The 21,014-nt window shown below is 40.7% G+C and overlaps 1 protein-coding gene and 1 long non-coding RNA gene across 2 annotated transcripts in view; one reads left to right on the forward strand and one right to left on the reverse strand.

The window, feature by feature from the left end:
• The window catches only part of LOC149971288 (uncharacterized), a 223,794-nt gene that overhangs the window by 153,067 nt on the left and 49,713 nt on the right, over positions 1 to 21,014 (reverse strand). The window lies entirely within an intron of this gene.
• smtla (somatolactin alpha) lies at positions 5,406 to 19,177 on the forward strand. Its single transcript, XM_090223759.1, has 4 exons — positions 5,406 to 6,012; positions 9,092 to 9,205; positions 17,036 to 17,215; positions 17,360 to 19,177. Exons 1-4 carry the CDS (start codon positions 5,824 to 5,826, stop codon positions 17,558 to 17,560), a joined length of 684 nt encoding a protein of 227 aa, XP_090079885.1. The 5' UTR covers positions 5,406 to 5,823; the 3' UTR covers positions 17,561 to 19,177.

Genomic DNA, 21,014 nt, shown 5'->3' on the forward strand with positions numbered 1-21,014 from the left:
CCGGTGCGCCTGGCACCTACTACTATAGGGGTACCATGTAGCCAAGCCGTTAAGAGAGTTGGGTCAGTAACTGAATGGTTGCTGGTTTGACTCCCCAAGCTGACTAGGTGAAAAATCTAGCAATGTGCCCTTGAGCAAGGCTCTTAACCCTAATTGCTCCCGTAATTCACTTTAGATGAGTGTCTTCTAAATTACTAAAATGTTAAATACCACTTCAATATTTTGTCTTACCCATTCACCCTCTGAATGGCACACATACACAATCCATGTCTCAATTGTTTCCCGGCTTAAAAATCCTTCTTTAACCTGTCTCCTCACCTTCATCTACACTGATTGAAGTGGATTTAACAAGGGACATCAATAAAGGAGTATAGCTTTCACCTGGATTCACCTGGCCAGTCTGTTATGGAAAGAGCAGGTGTTCCTAATATTTTGTACACTCAGTGTTTACCAAGTATGACATTCACAGCGCATTTGTTTTTTCCTTTTTAATGAAACATTTGCATTTGCTGTTTATGACTTGACCCCCGTTATTTTTTTCATTCTCTAGTCACCGGATTCATTGTTTAGAGTTCGAGAGCTATACAGTTTGATAAATAAAGTTGCAACTGGGAGCATATTGAATAATTACCCAGAGAATTTGTCAACCTGTGTACCTTACACTTATCAAGGTAAACCTTATTTTTCCAACAGTACAAACATACAGAATACAAACATTTCTCATACAGTACAATCAAGCTTCAGAAAATAGAGAAAATACAGAAAAGCATCTCCATTTTGTCTTCATAGTTTTGACTGCAAGGAGTGATTCACGCAAATCTGGAAGTGGCAATTAAGTGTGGGGAAAAGCTGAGAGCAACCCTAAAGCATTAAAATGTTTGTTTTTTCGCACCGAAATAAATAACTAATTAAATATGTTTTTTTTTTTTTTTTACTATTACAAGACCTTGTTGTCTTCTTCATTTGATTTCCCAAGTACTAACTCTTTGGGTGTGTGGGTGAGTATGTGTAATTTGTTTTCTTATACTCCAACACAAGATTATATTACTGGAGAGAATGAAGAAGAGCAGACGATAAGAGAACCTGAAACCCAAGCCTCTGACACACTGACAGGATGGGCAGGTGAAGTGGGCAGCAGGTGTCTTAAAGAAGAAGCGTGAATAGACAACACCTTGGTGACGTCTGTCAATGTATTGTTACAGTCTTCTGCATCTTCAGTTTCCTCCCTGAACCATCTCTCATTCGCTGAAGGTGCGACCAGCTGCTGATTACACGAGGCACCCTGCCCACTCCTTGACCACTCTGGAAAGATTACACAAAATAAACATGGGGAACTTGATCTTCATGCATATCGTATGCATGAAGACTGCAAATACAACACCTTCCCGTCACTTATCATAGAGAAGCTGTTTGATTTTTTTTTATTCATAAAATGCTGGTTTAGACTGTTACTATAAAGATTCATGGGACTTTGGGGGGAAAGTTAAGCTGCTTGTAGATGTACAATATACAGTGCCTTAAGAAAGTATTCACACCCCTAGACTTTATCCACATTTTGTTTTTTTACAGCCTGAATTCAAAATGCATTAAATGTAGATTTTTTTTTTTCACTGGCCTACACACAATACCCCATAATGTCAAAGTGGAATTATGTTTTTCAAAATTGAGTCAATAAGTATTCAATCCCTTTGTTATGGCAAGTCTAAATACGTTCAGGAGTAAAAATGTGCTTAACCAGGCACATAATAAGTTGCTTGCACTCTTTGTGCAGTAATAGTGTTTAACAAGATTTGTTATGACTACCTCATCTCTACACCCCACACATGTAAGGTACCCCAGTCGAACAGTGAATTTCAAACACAAATTCAACCCCAACACCATTGAGGTTTTCCAAAGACACGGAAAGAAGGGCACCTACTGGTAGATCAAAAAAAATTAACAGATAGTGAATATCCCTTTGAGTATGGTGAAGTTAATAATTACATTTTGGATGGTGTATCAATAAACCAAGTCACTACAAAGATACTCAGTTGCCAGAGAGGAAGGAAACAGCTTAGAGAGTTCAATGTTATTTTTCAATGTTTTTTTCACCTTTATTTAACTAAGCAGGCCAGTTAAGAATACTTTGTTACTTACAATGATGACCTACACCAGCCAAATCCTAACCCAGATGATGCTGGGCCAATTGTGCACCACCATATGGGACTCCCATTCACAACCGGTTGTGAAATAGCCTGGAATTGAACTAGGGCTTGAAATGACACTTCTAGCACTGAGATGCAGTGCCTTAGACCACTGTGCCACTCGGGATATCTTGGGTTACAGAGTTTAATGGCTGTGATAGGAGAAAACTGAGGATGGATCAACAACATTGTAGTTACTCCACAATACTAACCTACAGTGAATTGCAAAACTATTCATCCCCCTGGGTGTTTTTCCTATTTTGTTGCATTACAACCTGTAATTGAAATGGATTTGTTTTGGGGTTTCATGTAATGGACATATACAAAATAGTCCAAACTTGTGAAGTGAAATGTAAAAAATATCTAATGTAAAAACAAAAACTGAAAAGTGGTGCGTGCATACGTATTCACCCCTTTTGCTATGAAGCCCCTAAATAAGATCTGATTCAACCAATTACCTTCAGAAGACACATAATAAGTTAAATAATGTCTGTCTGTGTGCAATCTAAGTGTCGCATGATCTCAGTATATTATATACCTGTTCTGAAAGGCCCCAGAGTCTGCAACACCAATAAACAAGGGGCACCACCAAGCAAACGGCACCATGAAGACCAAGGAGCTCTCCAAACAGGTCAGGGACAAAGTTGCGGAGAAGTACAGATCAGGGTTGAGTTATAAAAAAATATCAGAAACTTTGAACATCCCACGGAGCACCATTAAATCCTTTATAAAAAAAGTTAAAAGAATATGGCACCACAACAAACCTGCCAAGAGAGAGTTGCCCACCAAAACTCACGGACCAGGCAAGGAGGGCATTAATCAGAGGCAACAACGAGACCAAAGATAACCCTGAAGGAGCTGCAAAGCTCCACAGTGGAGATTTGAGTATCTGTCCATAGGTCCACTTTAAGTCATACCCAAAACAGAGCTGGGCTTTATGGAAGGGTGGCCAGAAAAAGCCATTGCTTAAAGACAAAAATAAGCAAACACGTTTGGTGTTCGCCAAAAGGCATGTGGGGTATTCCCTAAACATATGGAAGAAGGTACTCTGTTCAGATGAGACTAAAATTGAGCTTTTTGTCCATTAAGGAAAATGCTATGTCTGGCACAACACCTCTCATCACCCAGAGAAAACCATCCCCACAGTGAAGCATAGTGGTGGCAGCATCATGCTGTAGACATGTTTTTCATCGGCAGGGACTAGGAAACTAGTCAGAATTGAAGGAATGATGGATGGTGCTAAATACAGGGAAATCGCTGAGGGAAACCTGTTTCAGTCTTCCAGAGATTTGAGACTGGGACGGAGGTTCACCTTCCAGTAGGACAATGACCCTAAGCATACTGCTAAAGCAACACTTGAGTAGTTTAAGAGGAAACATTTAAATGTCTTGGAATGGCCTAGTCCAAGCCCAGACCTCAATCCAATTGAGAATCTGTGGTATAACTTAAAGATTGCTGTACACCAGCATGAACCAATCTAACTTGAAAGAGCTGGAGCAGTTTTTCCTTGAAGAATAGGCAAAAATCCCAGTGGCTAGATGTGTCAAGCTTATAGAGGCATACCCCAAGAGACTTTCACCTGTAATTGCTGCAAAAGGTGGCTCTACAAAGTATTTGACTTTGGGGAGGTGTATAGTTATGCACGCTCAAGTTTTCTGTTTTTTGTCTTATTTTTTTGTTTGTTTCACAATTAAAAATATTTATATTCTTCAAAGTGGTAGGCATGTTGTGTAAATCAAATTATACAAACCCCCAAAAAATCTCTTTTAATTCCAGGTTGTAAGGCAACCAAATAGGAAAGGTATCAAATACTTTCGCAAAAGAACAAAGCCTTACAGAATACAAATATTCCAAAACATGCATCCTGTTTGATACAAGGCACTAAAGGAATATTGCAAAAAATTGTGGCAAAGCAATTAACTTTTTGTCTTTAATGCAAAGTGTGTGTTTAGGTTCAATCCAATACAGTAAACTGGTTCAGTCTGCTTTCTACCAGACACTTGGAGCTTAAGCCTTTAAAAAAACAAATGAACAATTATTGTTTTTAAAGCAGACCGCATTCAAAATACACTGCCAACATCCCAAATACATAATCTATACAGCTAAAAATAATAATGCAATGTGAAAACAAGTTGACACTGAGGTAACAGAAAGTGTGCTTTCTCAATTTATCAAATTTTTCTCACCGTTATTTCAGAGAACATCAAGACATTTATATTCTTGTAATGTTTTTGTAAGAAAAATCTTAAATTACAGCTTAATTTGAGGCAAATTCAGAATTTGCTATTATTGATTTTTAATAATTTGACAGCCCTAGTAATTCATAAAGAAATTATATTAATAGCACAATTTTGGTCTACATGTTGAATAGCTCTATTTTTTGTACCATGTCAATTTTTGGTGATGCAGTTAATTTCATAAAATTAATTATCTTAAAAATCCCAAAATGCTTTACAGCCTCTTTCTCTCTCACTCTTTCTAAGATCAGAGAAATTGGTTCCACTGAAATGTGCATGATGCCAACTAAGGGGGTTTCATTTTCCAATCGACAGACAGGACACATCACTTATAATTCTCAGATTGGATTAACACATTTAATGGTGTGGGTTTGGGGGACCGTAATATGTAGGACACTCAGTAATCAGAGACAAAATTGCAATATGCCGGATTTAATGAAGTACTACGCCCACCTACCCTGGCTTTATTTCAAAGGGGATTAGTTTTATGAAGAATTATCCATGCTCTAAATGTGTGCTGCCAATGACAACCAAACAGAGAGTTATTACTGTCAGATGGGCAGCTCCGGCTGCTGGGGGAGACTGACTGGTTCTCACCAGGGTTTCTTCACCAGAATAGAAACAATTATTTCCAGGTTTAGAGTTTTCAGACACCATCTGCTTTACCACAGTATATAGTACACAGTAAATTGATGTATTATGGTGTATCCTCAGGCATATGGAAGAATTTTGAAGGAATCTCTCAACAATGGTCAACAGTGAACAAATACACCAGGCAAAGTCTCTGAAATCTGTAAGGTCCTCTCTTATCTGAATACAATCCATAGTGATCAGAGTATGTTGGACGGGTCAGAACATATCCCCTTACCAAAAACCTACGTAAGAACCCTTCATCCTTTTGCCTCATTTATGGCCTGTTGAATCCATATAAAGGTCCCTGGTGCCATAAAAGATGCTAGTAGGAAGACCACTGTCCTGACAGAATGAACATGATGCAAGGTACTTTATACCCCTTCAGAGAGAATGTGTGATATGATCAATAATTTTATGAGCAATTTAATCAAATCAAATTTTATTTGTCACATACACATGGTTAGCAGATGTTAATGCGAGTGTAGCGAAATGCTTGTGCTTCTAGTTCCGACCGTGCAGTAACATAAAACAAAATACTACATAGTTTCCTAGGAACGCAAAGAGAGGCGGCCATCTCTGTCGGCGCCGGAAGTACAATAAAATAACTAGAACAATATTGGACGCAGCCTTTGCTATCTGTAGGTCTATTGTTGGTAGTGCAGTTAGAGAAAATAACTATAGACATTGTTGGCTAATTCTATAGCTATATTGGTTGTGTGTGTGTGTGTGTGTGTGTGTGTGTGTGTGTGTGTGTGTGTGTCTACTCAGTCATGCAGAGTGTTGTGTGGGCAGTGCTACTCTGGCCCTGTCTGGTGTCCTTGGGTGTCCCTCTGGAGTGTAAGGACGAGCAGGGCAGCATCATACTATGTGCCTCCATCTCCAAGGAGAAACTACTGGACCGGGTCATCCAACACGCCGAGCTCATCTACCGTGTCTCTGAGGAGTCCTGCACTCTGTTTGTGAGTACCACACTCTACGTACTTCCGACATTTCCAACGTACCTCCTCTAAGAGTACCCACTGAGGAAATGTGGTCATTCATATCTGTGTGCAGCTGGAGAGCTTAGTGTTTCACAGTATACAATACCGTTCAAAAGTTTGGGGTCACTTAGAAATGTCAATGTTTTTCAAAGAAAATCTATTTTTTTGTCTATTAAAATAACATCAAATTGATCAGAAATACAGTGTAGACATTGTTAATGTTGTAAATGACTATTGTAGCTGTAAACGGCTGATTTTTAAAGGAATATCTACAGTGGGGAGAACAAGTATTTGATACACTGCTGATTTTGCAGGTTTTCCTACTTACAAAGCATGTAGAGGTCTGTAATATTTATCATAGGTACACTTCAACTGTGAGAGACGGAATCTAAAACAAAAATCCAGAAAATCACATTGTATGATTTTTAAGTAATTTATTTGCATTTTATTGCATGACATAAGTATTTGATACATCGGAGAAGCATAACTTAATATTTGGTACAGAAACCTTTGTTTGCAAGTACAGAGATCATACGTTTCCTGTAGTTCTTGACCAAGTTTGCACACACTGCAGCAGGGATTTTGGCCCACTCCTCCATACAGACCTTCTCCAGATCCTTCAGGTTTCGGGGCTGTCGCTGGGCAATACGGACTTTCAGCTCCCTCCAAAGATTTTCTATTGGGTTCAGGTCTGGAGACTGGCTAGACCACTCCAGGACCTTGAGATGCTTCTTACGGAGCCACTCCTAAGTTGCCCTGGCTGTGTGTTTTGGGTCGTTGTCATGCTGAAAGACCCAGCCACGACCCATCTTCAATGCTCTTACTGAGGGCAGGAGGTTGTTGGCCAAGATCTTGCGATACATGGCCCCATCCTCCCTTCAATACGGTGCAGTTGTCTTGTCCCCTTTGCAGAAAAGCATCCCAAAAGAATGATGTTTCCACCTCCATGCTTCACGGTTGGGATGGTGTTCTTGGGGTTGCACTCATCCTTCTTCTTACTCCAAACACGGCGAGTGGAGTTTAGACCAAAAAGCTCTATTTTTGTCTTATCAGACCACATTGCCTTCTCCCATTCCTCCTCTGGATCATCCAGATGGTCATTGGCAAACTTCAGACGGGCCTGGACATGCGTTGGCTTGAGCAGGGGAACCTTGCGTGCGCTGCTGGATTTTAATCCATGACGGCGTAGTGTGTTACTAATGGTTTTCTTTGAGACTGTGGTCCCAGCTCTCTTCAGGTCATTGACCAGGTCCTGCCATGTAGTTCTGGGCTAATCCCTCACCTTCCTCATGATCATTGATGCCCCACGAGGTGAGATCTTGCATGGAGCCCCAGACCTAGGGTGATTGACCGTCATCTTGACCTTCTTCCATTTTCTAAAAATTGCTCCAACAGTTGTTGCCTTCTCACCAAGCTGCTTGCCTATTGTCCTGTAGCCCATCCCAGCCTTGTGAAGGGCTACAATTTTATCCCTGATGTCCTTACACAGCTCTCTGGTCTTGGCCATTGTGGAGAGGTGGGAGTCTGTTTGATTGAGTGTGTGGACAGGTGTCTTTTATACATGTAAAGAGTTCAAACAGGTGCATTTAATACAGGTAATGAGTGGAGTCAGGAGTGGTTCTTAAAGAAAAAAAACAGGTATGTGGAGCCGGAATTCTTACTGGTTGGTAGGTGATCAAATACTTATGTCATGCAATAAAATGCAAATAAATTACTTAAAAATAATACAATATGATTTTCTGGATTTTTGTTTTAGATTCCGTCTCTCACAGTTGAAGTGTACCTCTGATAAAAATTACAGACCTCTACATGCTTTGTAAGTAGGAAAACCTGCAAAATTGTCAGGGTATCAAGTACTTGTTCTCCCCACTGTAAATAGGCGTATGGAGGCCCATTTTCAATTTCCATCACTCCCGTGATCCAATGGCACGTTGTGTTAGCTAATCCAAGTTTATAATTTTAAAAGTCAAATTGATCATTAGAAAACCCTTTTACAATTATGTTAGCACAGCTGAAAACGGTTGGGCTGATTAAAGAAGCAATAAAACTGTCTTTCTTTAGACTAGTTGAGTGTCTGGAACATCAGCTTTTGTGGGTTCGATTACAGGCTCAAAATGGCCAGAAACAAGAACTTTCTTCTGCAACTTGTCAGTCTATTCTTGTTCTGAGAAAGGAAGGCTATTCCAGACTGGTTACGGCCAGTTTGCGCTGTTTTGAGAAGGGAGTAATCCACAGCGTTGTACGAGATCTTCAGTGTCTTGGCAATTTCAGCTTTGCTAACATAATTGCAAAGGGTTTTCTAATGATCAATTAGCCTTTTAAAATTATAAACGTTAATTAGTTAACACAATGTGCCATTGGAACACAGGAGTGATGGTTGCTGATAATGGGCCTCTGTATGCCTATATACTAGATATTCCATAAAACATCAGCCGTTTCCAGCTACAATAGTCATTTACAACATTAACAATGTCGACACTGTATTTCTCATCAATTTGATGTTATTTTAATGGACAAAATTGTGCTTTTCTATCAAAAACAAGGACATTTCTAAGTGACCCCAAACTTTTGAACGGTAGTGTGTGTGCCCTGTGTTTTGGGGAAGTCCTATGGAAATACTGCATATACCCTACCAATCCTTTTGCTATATGCTCCACCAATATAACCAGCACTTTATAGCTTCAAAGTAGTTTCCCATCTCTTCTCAGACAAATAATGATTTATGGAAGGTACAGAATCAAGACAATGCTGATAATGATATGCTGTGCTGTGCATTCATATTGTGGTTTTCAGTAGCAGGAAAGCCCATAAGATTCCCTTCCATATGAGAGTACAGAACCAGCATCGGCTTTGAAATGGAAACATCATGTATCTTCTCATTATTGGAAAGACACTGCATGAGGCCAACAGATGAGAATATGTTGAAGAAGAAAACTCCAGCCGCTCTGCTTGTAGCTCAGTTGACAGACGGCTCGTCTCTATTGGCTGGGGTTAGCGGAGCATGAGTCTGTGTTTATCTTCCATGTTGTTCCTTGTTCCCTGTCTGTTTGCCACATAGGAGGAGATGTTTGTCCCTTTCCCTATGCGCTCCCAGAGGAACCAGGCAGGATACACATGCGCCACCAAGGCCTTCCCCATCCCGGGCTCCAAAAGCGAAATCCAGCAGATCTCGGTAAGCAGATGGGAGCTGGACGCTCTACTGTTTTCTCTCTCTCTCTCTCACTCACTCTCTCTCTAGCTCTCTCTTTGTGTTTGTTTGGACTTTTGTCTTAATTTCTGCTGATTGAGATGTCTTCCTTCTATGATTGTGTGTATGATTGTGGAACTCCACACACACACACACACACACACACACACACACACACACACACACACACACACACACACACACACACACACACACACACACACACACACACACACACCACACACCACACACACACATCTGCCTGTGTGTGTATCCCCAAATCACAAAACAGCATTGGTGGTGCATAGAAACAATGTGTCGCTTTATAGTTATGGTCACTTAACGTATGAGTGAGTCTTCTGTCTCTGTAGTGCCATCTTCTGTGGTGTATTGTTTTGGCCGATTAAACATAAGTTAGGCCTAATTATTATTGAGAAGTCTTGAAAATGTCCCTTGCTACCAAAATTATTATTATTATTATTTGTATTATTATTTATGTATATATGTATATATATGTATATATTTTTGTACCTTTATTTTGACATGGCAGTCATACTGGGACTAGGATCTCTTTTACAGATGAGCCGTGCTTAAATACATCAAACACATACAATATACAAAATTACAAAACATATTAAGAAAAACAGACACATTTATCAACATAGAGGTCTCCGATCGTTACTCTGAACTCACCAAGGTGGACCAGAACATTTCATTTAAGAGGGCTCTGTAAGTTGTTCCACATAAAGACCAGATTTGGTCACTTGTAAGTCTAAATTTAATTAATGATGACAGACACATAAGACGTTTATTCAGGAGTGCCCAAGCCACTTTTTGAAACAAAACACAAAGGTGAGTTCTATAACCATCATCAGTAATCAACTTAAGGACACAATGGAAAAAGACATCTAAGTGTAGATGCTGCTGCATGCATATACAGTAGATGATATCCCTTTGAACTTCAACTTTTTCAGCAGCTCAGTGACATGTTTTAAAATGACAGTGTGTCATAAAGCCAGATAACAAGATACTTGTACAAAGGAAATTTTTCATATTGTGTACCGTTCAAACTAGTCATTACACATTCATGTAAATCTGGGTTATTGGACCTAGAAAAAAAGCATGCATTTTGTTGGTTGCATTTAGCACTAACTTTAGATTCATTAGTGACATCTGCAGTGCCCGTATGATTAGGGATGTTGTCCTGTTGGAAGGTGAACCTTCGCCCCAGTCTCTGGAGCAGGTTTCATCAAGTATCCCTCTGTATTTTGCTTCGCTCATCTATCCCTCGATCCTGACTAGTCTCCCAGTCTCTGCCGCTGAAAAATCCCCACAGCATGATGCTGCCACCACCATGTTTCACTGCAGGAATTGTATTGGCCAGGTGATGAGCGGTCCCAGGTTTCCTCTAGCTTCTGTCTGGCAACTCTACCATAAAGGCCTGATTGATGGAGTGCTGCAGAGATGGTTGTTGTCCTGGAAGGTTCTCCCATCTCCGCAGAGGAACTCTTGAACTTGGTCAGAGAGACCATCGGGTTCTTGGTCACCTCCCTGACCAAGGTCCTTCTCCCCTGATTGCTCAGTTTGGCAGTCTTGGTGGTTCTAAACATCTTCCATTTAAGAATGATGGAGAACACTGTGTTCTTGGGGACCTTCAATGCTGCAGACATTTTTTGGTACCCTTCTCCAGATCGGTGCCTTAACACAATCCTGTCTCTGAGCTTTACGGACAATTCCTTTTACCTTAAGGCTTGGTTTTTGCTCTGACATGCACTGTCAACTGTGGGACATTATATAAACAGGTGTGTGTCTTTCCAAATCATGTCCAATCAATTGAATTTACCAAAGGTGGACTCCAATCAAGTTGTAGGATGATCAATGGAATCAAGATGCACCTGAGCTAAATTTCAAGTCCCATTGCAAAGGGTCTGAATACCTTCTATTTTTTGTTTTTTATACATTTGCAAAAAAAATGAAACAGTTTTGCTTTGTCTTTATGTGGAATAATAGTGAAGATGTCAACACTATGAAATAACACATGGAATCATGTAGTAACCAAAAAAGTGTTAAATAAATCAAAATATTTTTTTTTTATTTGAGATTCTTCAAAGTAGCCACCCTTTGCCTTGATGACAGCTTTGCACACTCTTGGTATTCTCTCAACCAGCTTCACGTGGAATGCTTTTCAAACAGTCTTGAAGGAGTTCCCACATATGCTGAGCGCTTGTTGGCTGCTTTTCCTTCACTCTACAGTCCAACGCATCCCAAACCGTCTCATTTGGCTTGAGGTCGGGTGATTGTGGAGGCCAGGTCATCTGATGCTATAACGACACAGGACGAGACCCAGATGCAAACACAGAAGGCAGATGGTTAGAGTCTCTGATATTTATTCAAATATAAGGGGCAGGTAATGGGCAGATCAAGGACAGGCAGAAGTTAATTAACCAGGTCAGAGTCTGAAAGTTACAGGGCAGCAGGCAGGCTCAAGGTCAGGGCAGGCTGAATGGTCAGGCAGGCAAGCTCAGTGTCAGGGCAGGCAGAAAAGGATGGAACCGAGAGTGCTTAGAAACAGAGACTAGGAAAAACAGGAGCATGGAAAAAACACGCTGGTAGACTTGACGAGACAAGACGAACTAGCAACATACAAACAGAGAACACAGGTATAAATGCACTGGGGATAATGGGGAAGATCAGGGTGTGTTAGATGCAGCACTCCATCACTCTCCTTCTTGGTCAAATAGCCCTTACATGCAGCGATCATACGTTCACAAAGACACAGAGGTTGGAAGATAAATCGCACATTTTGACTCATCAGACCAACGGACAGATTTCCAAATCAAATCAAATTTTATTTCAAATCAAATTTTATTTGTCACATACACATGGTTAGCAGATGTTAATGCAAGTGTAGCAAAATGCTTGTGCTTCTAGTTCCGACAATGTTGTAAATAACAAACAAGTAATCTAACCTAACAATTTCACAACTACCTTATACACACAAGTGTAAAGGGATGAAGAATATGTACATAAAGATATATGAATGAGTGATGGTACAGAACGGCATAGGCAAGATGCAGTAGATGGTATAGAGTACAGTATATACATATGAGATGAGTAATGTAGGGTATGTAAACATTATATTAAGTGGCATTGTTTAAAGTGGCTAGTGATACATTTTTTACATACATTTTCCACTATTAAAGTGGCTGGAGTTGAGTCAGTGTGTTGGCAGCAGCCACTCAATGTTAGTAGTGGCTGTTTAACAATCTGATGGCCTTGAGATCGAAGCTTTTTTTCAGTCTCTCAGTCCCTGCTTTGATGCACCTGTACTGACCTCGCCTTCTGGATGATAGCGGGGTGAACAGGCAGTGGCTCGGGTGGTTGTTGTCCTTGATGATCTTTATGGCCTTCCTGTGACATCGGGTGGTGTAATGTCCATTGCTCATGTTTCTTGGCCCAAACAAGTCTCTTCTTATTATTGGTGTCCTTTAGTAGTGGTTTCTTTGCAGCAATTCGACCATGAATGCCTGATTCATACAGTCTCCTCTGAACAGTTGATGTTGAGATGTATTCTCTTACTTGAACTCTGTGAAGCATTTATTTGGGCTGGTAACGCTAATGAACTTCTCCTCTGCAGCAGAGGTAACGCTGGTTCTTCCTTTCCTGTGGCAGTCCTCATGAGGGCCAGTTTCATCATAGCGCTTGATAGTTCTTGAAATTTTCCAGATCCAGGATGACCAACATCAAAAATACAATTTACAGATAGAAAATAACGTAGCTGTTTGTTGAACAATGAGTCAAATATTTTTGCAAGACAAGGGAGCCTGGGAATGTGTCGATAATTATCGAGATCACTACTATCCCCACCCTTATGGGGCGGCAGGGTAGCCTAGTGGTTAGAGCGTTGGACTAGTAACCGGAAGGTTGTGAGTTCAAACCCCCGAGCTGACAAGGTACAAATCTGTCGTTCTGCCCCTGAACAGGCAGTTAACCCACTGTTCCCAGGCCGTCATTGAAAATAAGAATTTGTTCTTAACTGACTTGCCTGGTTAAATAAAGGTAAAATAAAAAAAATTATGGAGTGGTAGCACAGAAGCTGCTTTCAACACTTTGGAATATTTCCTAACACCTAAGTTAAATAAAAAATGTTACTGAGCCTGAAATGACAGGTGCTGCATATTTAATAAGCAAAGACGGGTCCAAATGATCAGCCCCTAATGACTTATTGGTGTCAATGGATAATAAGGCAGCAAGAACTTCTGTTTCTGAGTTGCCAAACAGAAAATCCCTGACTACCATTCCCCATGTCACCTGAGGTTGACTGATTGTTCATCGAGGCAACTGGAGGCTGTATGTGGGAAGAACAGTCAACTGACTGGCAAAGTCCAGTGTGACCTCCATTTCTTTCAAATAGGAAACCAGCTAGAAATCATCAAAAACCGTATTAAACTACTTGCTTAGTCAGGGAAGCAGAGGAATTACAGTGAATTAACAATTTTGCAGAATTTAGAGGGATAAATACCAGAGTGTGCCACAGCGCTAAGGAATAATTTTGATTTGGCCTGTTTATCCCGAGGCAGTGCACCTATTTCTCAATTGCCTAAATAGCTGCCAATCAGCTAACGAGACATTTTGATTAGCCTTGGCCCAGGCTTGATTTCTTATCAAGAGGAGGTCTGAGAGTACAGGGGAGTTCCATGGATTAGTTTGGTTTGCTTGAAAGGGCCATGTTTATCAGCCAGAGAGGTAAAAATGGAAGTGCCAAAACAGGGTCTGGTATGCAGCTAGTAGAAAAAAAAGCTTGCAATTGGGTGCGATTTAAAAAAAATGATCTTCACAATTATTAGAGGGTCAGAAGTTTTCAATTTGGTTACTCTAATGCAAGCCTAGGGCAAATACGTATGGGGACGGTTAGTCAGGATAAGCTCAATCAATGAGGAGTTGGAAAGGTTCTTTTTACTTTAGTCCGAGTGGGTTTTGTTATCAGCCAAGTCAAGTTGAACTCAAGACAGATATCCTTAAACTGATCTGAGGCACGCGTAAGCCAATCAATATTTATATGTCCTAATACAACCAGGTCAGATACCAGAAAGGGTTTTAAATTAACATAAAAAATACCAAGAGCCTCTACTGAAGTGACTGGGAGGCGGTAAACCGCAGCAATAAATATACCGAACAAAAATATGAACGCCTTATGTAAAGTGTTGGTCCCATGTTTCATGAGCTAAAATAAAAGATCCCAGAAATGTTCCATTTGCACAAAAAGCTTATTTAAATTTGTTTACATCCCTGTTAGTGAGCATTTCTCCTTTGCCAAGATAATCCATCCACCTGAAAAGTGTGGCATATCAAGAAGCTGATTAAACAGCGTGATCATTACACAGGTGAGCCTTGGGCCGGGGACAATCAAAGGCCACTCAAAAATAAAATCACACAGCACAATGCCAAAAATGTCTTAAGTTTCGAGGCAGTGTGCAATTGGCATGCTGACTGCAGGAATGTCCACCAGAGTTGTTGCAAGAGAAGAGAACTTTAATTTGTCTACCATAAGCCGCCTCCAATGTAATTCTTTTAGAATTTGGCAGAAATTCCAATTGACCTCACAACTGCGTGTATGGTGTCGTGTGGGCGAGCGGTTTGCTGATGTCAACATTGTTAACAGAGTGGCCCATGGTGGCGGTGGGGTTTGGGTGTGGACAGGCATAAGCTACGGATAACGAACACAATTGCATTTTATCAATGGCAATTTCAATGCACAGGGATACTGTGACTAGATCCCGAGGTCCATTGTCGTGCCATTCATCCACCACCATCACCTCATGTTTCAGCATGATAATGTACGTGTTCCAGTTCCAGCCAATATCCAGCAACTTCGCACAGCCATTGAAGAGGAGTGTGACAACATTCCAAAGGTCACAATCAATAGCCTCATCAACTCTATGCAAAGGAGATGTGTCTTGCTGAATTCGTCACACCAGATACTGACTGGTTTTCTGATCCATTCCCCTACCTTTTTTTTAAGGTATATATATTTTTTAAAGCTATCCATTCCCCTACCTTTTTGTAAGGTATATTTTTAAATGTAGGTCGTCATTGTTAAAAAAAAGTTCTTAACTGACTTGCCTAGTTAAATAAAGGTTAAATAAAAATATATTTTGTGACCAACCTTTTCATATCTGTGTTCCTCAGTCATTTGAAATTCATATATTAAGGCCTAATTTATTTCTTTAAGTTCACTGATTTCCTTATATGAGCTGTAACTCAGTAAAAATTGTTTGCATGTTGCAGCACATTTTGGGGACAGAATCCCCATTGTAGAGCAGCCTCTGCTTCCAAACGTTGTCAAAGTTGTCTACAAAAGTTACACCCAAGGAGCTGCAGTAGTCATGTTGCCATTTGTGAAGTGTTATAAGCCTGCTCATTCTTTGGGTGGTGGGGTGTCCAGCGTAGACCCAATTAATACTTCAAATCCTGTTTTTTGCTCCAGAAACCGAGATGTTTCTTACCATAGAGTGACCTAAGGCAACAGCTGGCAAGATGGAAGAAGAAATCACCCATTCCTGCGCTTCGTGTGATTCAGGAGACCAGTCGAGGACAAATTTTGGCACCCGGCTAGAGCCTTCCATAACCAATGAAGCCCCATTTACCGTAGAAGCCACGGGAGAGGGAGTCAGGGGACAGGGGACAAAGGCACAGGTAGCTCTGGATCAGATCTTGAAGCGGAAGCCCCCAGGGATGAAGTTTGTGTCCGGTCCGGGCTTCCCACTGCCAAGGAAGCCCCTATTGCAAAAGGCTGCTGCTTTCGAATACCACGGCGAGTGACGTGCCTCCATGGCTGGTTGGCAGGGTCAAGAATAGGAACATCCACTAAGTCATCCAGAAACATCCTACTAACTCCATTCTGTCTTGCGGACTACCGGACAGTCGGTTCTGTAGAGATGACACGGTGGCGACACTTCCATCAGGTCAGAGTGGCATCCAGCTACTTGAGTAGAAGAGAAAGAGAAAGTAGGTGGATGTGGATTCCCCAGTAGCTTCTTGTTTGCTAAGAGTAGCCACTTTGCCTCTGTGGTCCTCTGTGAGCAAACAGTTGCTACATTGAAAGTCTGGATGGTCCATATTGCCCCGGAATGAAGCTCCTTCAGCGTTGAAACCATTCGTTAGCCACCTATTTTAGAAATTACAGGCTAGCTAGGCTTCCGTGTCTCTCTTCTTGACAAAAATTTACAAAAAGTTTTGTTTAAGTTACTAGCTTGCACACCGCCTCCCGAAACAAGCACAGCCTGTGAACTGGCAAATACACAAGCAACACACAGCTGAGTCACACACCAGAGAGAAAATGGAGGACTTGCTCACTCTATGGATTCTGCCTGCACATACACTATACAAGCAGGAGATGATCAAACTACGCAGCAGCACATATATAAAGGTCCAGGTGGGAAGATTTGGCTTGCTCAAACATGCATGTCTATAATTATTCCTCTACAACGTACAAGTGACATGTGCAACGCTGTTAGTTTGGAGCAGGGAGATGATAATTGAGTACAGAAAACCCCTTTCCTTGTACTTTTAACGCTGTAATGTTTATTTCAGGTATATCGGTGACTTTACTGTTGAAGCTATTCCCTCTGTGATTTTAGGGTCATTATTTTTAGCTTAATATGTAATTGCTTTAGATGAATCCAGTTACATGACTGTACTAAAACTGCACAATAGCAAAAATTCAAATCAATCCTTTCAAATATACAGTACTGTTCAATACACAATAGTCACAATACTCAAACTGTGCTCCTTAACATAAACTGTGTTGTGCAGGACAAGTGGCTCCTCCACTCTGTCCTAATTCTGGTCCAGTCCTGGATCGAGCCATTGGTGTACCTGCAAACCACCTTGGATCGCTATGATGATGCCCCCGACACTCTACTCAAAAAGACCAAATGGGTGTCAGAAAAACTCCTTAGTTTGGAGCAAGGAGTGGTGGTCCTCATCAGGAAGGTACTTCAGCAGTTACTCTGATACATTTTCACACATCTCTTTCTCTTCTATCTATGCCTCATTTCCTAGACTTCACCTCTCTCTCTCGCTCTCTCTCTCCCCATCCCCCTGTCTACTCTGTTTTGTCCTTGCTGTGTACTATAGATGCTGGACGATGACATGCTGACCAACTCCTACTACGAGCAGGGTGTAGCTCCGTACGCCCTGCAGCCTGAGGTGCTGGAGTCAGTTCTGAGGGACTACACTCTGCTCAGCTGCTTCAAGAAGGACGCCCACAAGATGGAGACCTTCCTCAAGCTCCTCAAGTGTCGCCAGACTGACAAATACAGCTGTTTCCTTCATTAGAGAACAACTATTCCCACCGCATTCAAACCCTACTAATATATGGTATAAACAAGACACTACACCCCATCATGAAACTAGCTTAAAAAAAATCCTCCCTGCTTCTGGTGCCCCCTTATTTGCCTTAAACACATAGTGAGGTCGACTGATATGACCACTGCCTTAGGGTGTCTTACCTCGTGCCTAGTTCAATACAGTATGTCAGCAACTGACTGTTTCCAAACATTTTCGTAAGTGTAATTGTTTGCCACTTTTTTAGAAAAGCTGCATTTTATATTTTCCTCTATATTTGTTTTACTTGGCTAGGCGTTGCAGGGCGATCCCAAAGGATGATTTGCATCTAGCTATGTAAAAAAAAGAGAAAGAAAATTGCATATTTTCCCATTGATTTCAATTTTCTTTGTTCTCAACTGGAGTTTGTATTCCTCCCTGGTTCTGCATTGTTTTTATTATTTCTGTTGCCCCTTGTGTATTCGGAGAGATTCTGTTCTTCTAGTTGAGCTGGCTTCACCTCTGCATTAGTAAAATGAAACACACTCGGTAGGAGACGGGAATCAAAGGAAGAGCAGACACTGCAGACAAAGAGAAGGTCTAGACATATTCTGACAGGTAGAGAAGATATATTTGTTAAATAGTATTGAAAGAGGAATTGGACAGGAGAGTAAAGAAATACAAATGGTTTGTTGGACAGGAGATGGAGTAGCATTATTTTAATTATCACCATACCAGATAGTGTTTATCTCAAATTTAGGTCAGCATGAGGTGTTAAGTAAGGACTATTTTTAGATTGCAAAATACCTTGATGATGCTCGTAACTGGCAAGACCAAAATAGGAACATGGACAATCAATGTGTCTTTGTTAATTTAAATGGAACATTGCTGGAGGGTTAGCATGAGACTGTTCCACTGGTCCTATAGCAATGCTTAGCAAAGAGTAGAGGTATCCATGTGCCATAAACAAAAGAAAAGACATAACCATCAGTAACTGAAGAGCTGAAAGAAGGGAATTTTCTCTGATGTGAAATATTGGCTTTGTGAGAATGCATTTGGTCAAAGATATGGTTCAATTAACCTTCTTAGCTATGACAGAGAAGTTAAAGGAAGTATCTTGGGAAGGATGATGAAATGGAAGAAAGAAAAAAAACAGCCTGACAGACAGGACAGACTAATTACAAATTTGGACTAAAAGCTCCTGTATGCAACCCCAAGGCACCATTTTAAACACATCTTCCAGAGTTTTTGTATCCCTATGGCAACACTGATGGTCTGTTATTAAGGGAAACATTGCAAGGATGGAAAGGGGTACACTGCCCAACCCGACTGCGTTATAACCCATCATTGCTCCTCCTAATACTAAAGTATATCTGGTTTCAGGGAAATTACTCACCTTTTCTGCTGTAAGAGCTCAAATCTTCCCCCACAGTAACTAGGCAATATGTCAACATGTTTCCTTTTCTAATGAAAAACGTGTACCTTGGAAATGTCTCAGTTGTAAAATGATCTATAGATAATAATTATGTCTATTTCATGCCATGTTACCAAAATACGGCTTTAGTAGAAAAGGGCACAGTACGTTTGTGGTTATCAATAAAGACAATAGTTTATGTTGCAAATTTGAAATTGATATTGATATGACTCTTTTGGACTACATCAGTGGTTCCCAAACTGAGGGGTTGGCGGGGGGAGCCTTGGCAGGGGGAGCCTGACTGTTCCTTTTTCCCCCTTTTTTTGTTCTTGATTTTGTTGTGATGTTTGAGTCAATCACGTATCACATGAACACACATAAGACATGGCAAAATGTGTAGAATTGCAGGAAATGAGCTTTAAAACTGGGGAGGAGGGGCATGTTCCCCAATGATGGACTGGTGGATCCGAGTGAAAAAGTTTGGGAACCGCTGGACTACATGATTTCCCTCTTCTTCCCACCCCATTGCACCAGGTGGCAGCAGTACTCTGTCTTCAAGACCTTTTCATCTGAGAAGATTGCAGTTTTCTCAGTCCACTAAAATACACCCATTGATCTAGGCCTACGTGTAACTGAAGATGCCTCCTATTGAGAGCAAAATGTAAATGTAGCAGTGGAATGCTGATGTGTTATAGAGCTGTACACGTGCTTTTGAACATTTGACACAGATTTGACGCAGACATCATTTAGCCTACTGTTTCAGGAAGGAAGGAAAGTAAGATACATTGCAACATGAAATCATATCCATGGGAACTAGTATGGCCCCTCTCTCTGCATATACATTAAAATATACAGTATATATATTGTGAGTCAGATGGAATTTGTCAAACAGCTTCAAGTTCTCAGAGAGGCTCATAAGGAAGTGGATGGCTGCAAACTTTCTACTTTTAAACTCGGACAAAACAGAGATGCTTGTTCTAGGTCCCAAGAAACAAAGATATCTTCTGTTGAATCTGACAATTAATCTTAACCTGTTAGAGCTCTAGGGGCGCTATTTCATTTTTGGATAAAAAACGTTCCCGTTTTAAGCGCGATATTTTGTCACGAAAAGATGCTCGACTATGCATATTCTTGACAGTTTTGGAAAGAAAACACTCTGAAGTTTCAGAATCTGCAAAGATTTTGTCTGTAAGTGCCCCAGAACTCATTCTACAGGCGAAACCAAGATGATGCATCACCCAGGAATTAGCAGAATTTCTGAAGCTCTGTTTTCCATTCTCTCCTTATATGGCTGTGATTGCGCAACGAATGAGCCTACACTTTCTGTCGTTCGCCCAAGGTCTTACAGCATTGTGACGTATTTGTAGGCATATCATTGGAAGATTGACCATAAGAGACTACATTTTCCAAGTGTCCGCCTGGTGTCCTGCGTCGAATTCGGTGCGCAACTGCCAGCTGCTTCCACTTTACCATTTGATTCAGGGGAGAAAGCATGTGTCCAAGAACGATGTATCAATGAAGAGATATGTGAAAAACACCTTGATGATTGATTCTAAACAACGTTTGCCATGTTTTCAGTCGATATTATGGAGTTAATTTGGAAAAAAGTTTGCGTTTTGAGGACTGAATTTATGGATTTTTTTTGGTAGCCAAATGTGATGTATAAAACGGAGCTATTTCTAATACACAAGGAATCTTTTTGGAAAAACTGAGCATCTGCTATCTAACTGAGAGTATCCTCATTGAAAACATCAGAAGTTCTTCAAAGGTAAATTATTTTATTTGAAGGCTTTTATGTTTTTGTTAATGTTGCGTGCTGGATGCTAACGCTAATGCTAACGCGAAATGCTAACGCGAAATGCTAACTCTAGCTAGCTACTTTTACACAAATTATTGTTTTCCTATGGTTGAGAAGCATATTTTGAAAATCTGAGATGACAGTGTTGTTTACAAAAGGCTAAGCTTGAGAGATGGCATATTTATTTCATTTCATTTGCGATTTTCATAAATAGTTAACGTTGTGTTATGCTAATGAGCTTGCTGATAGATTTA

The sequence above is a fragment of the Oncorhynchus mykiss genome, chromosome 27 (genome assembly GCF_057628025.1).
Source record: "Oncorhynchus mykiss isolate SJ-2025 chromosome 27, ASM5762802v1, whole genome shotgun sequence".
In the NCBI taxonomy this organism is placed as follows: domain Eukaryota; kingdom Metazoa; phylum Chordata; class Actinopteri; order Salmoniformes; family Salmonidae; genus Oncorhynchus; species Oncorhynchus mykiss.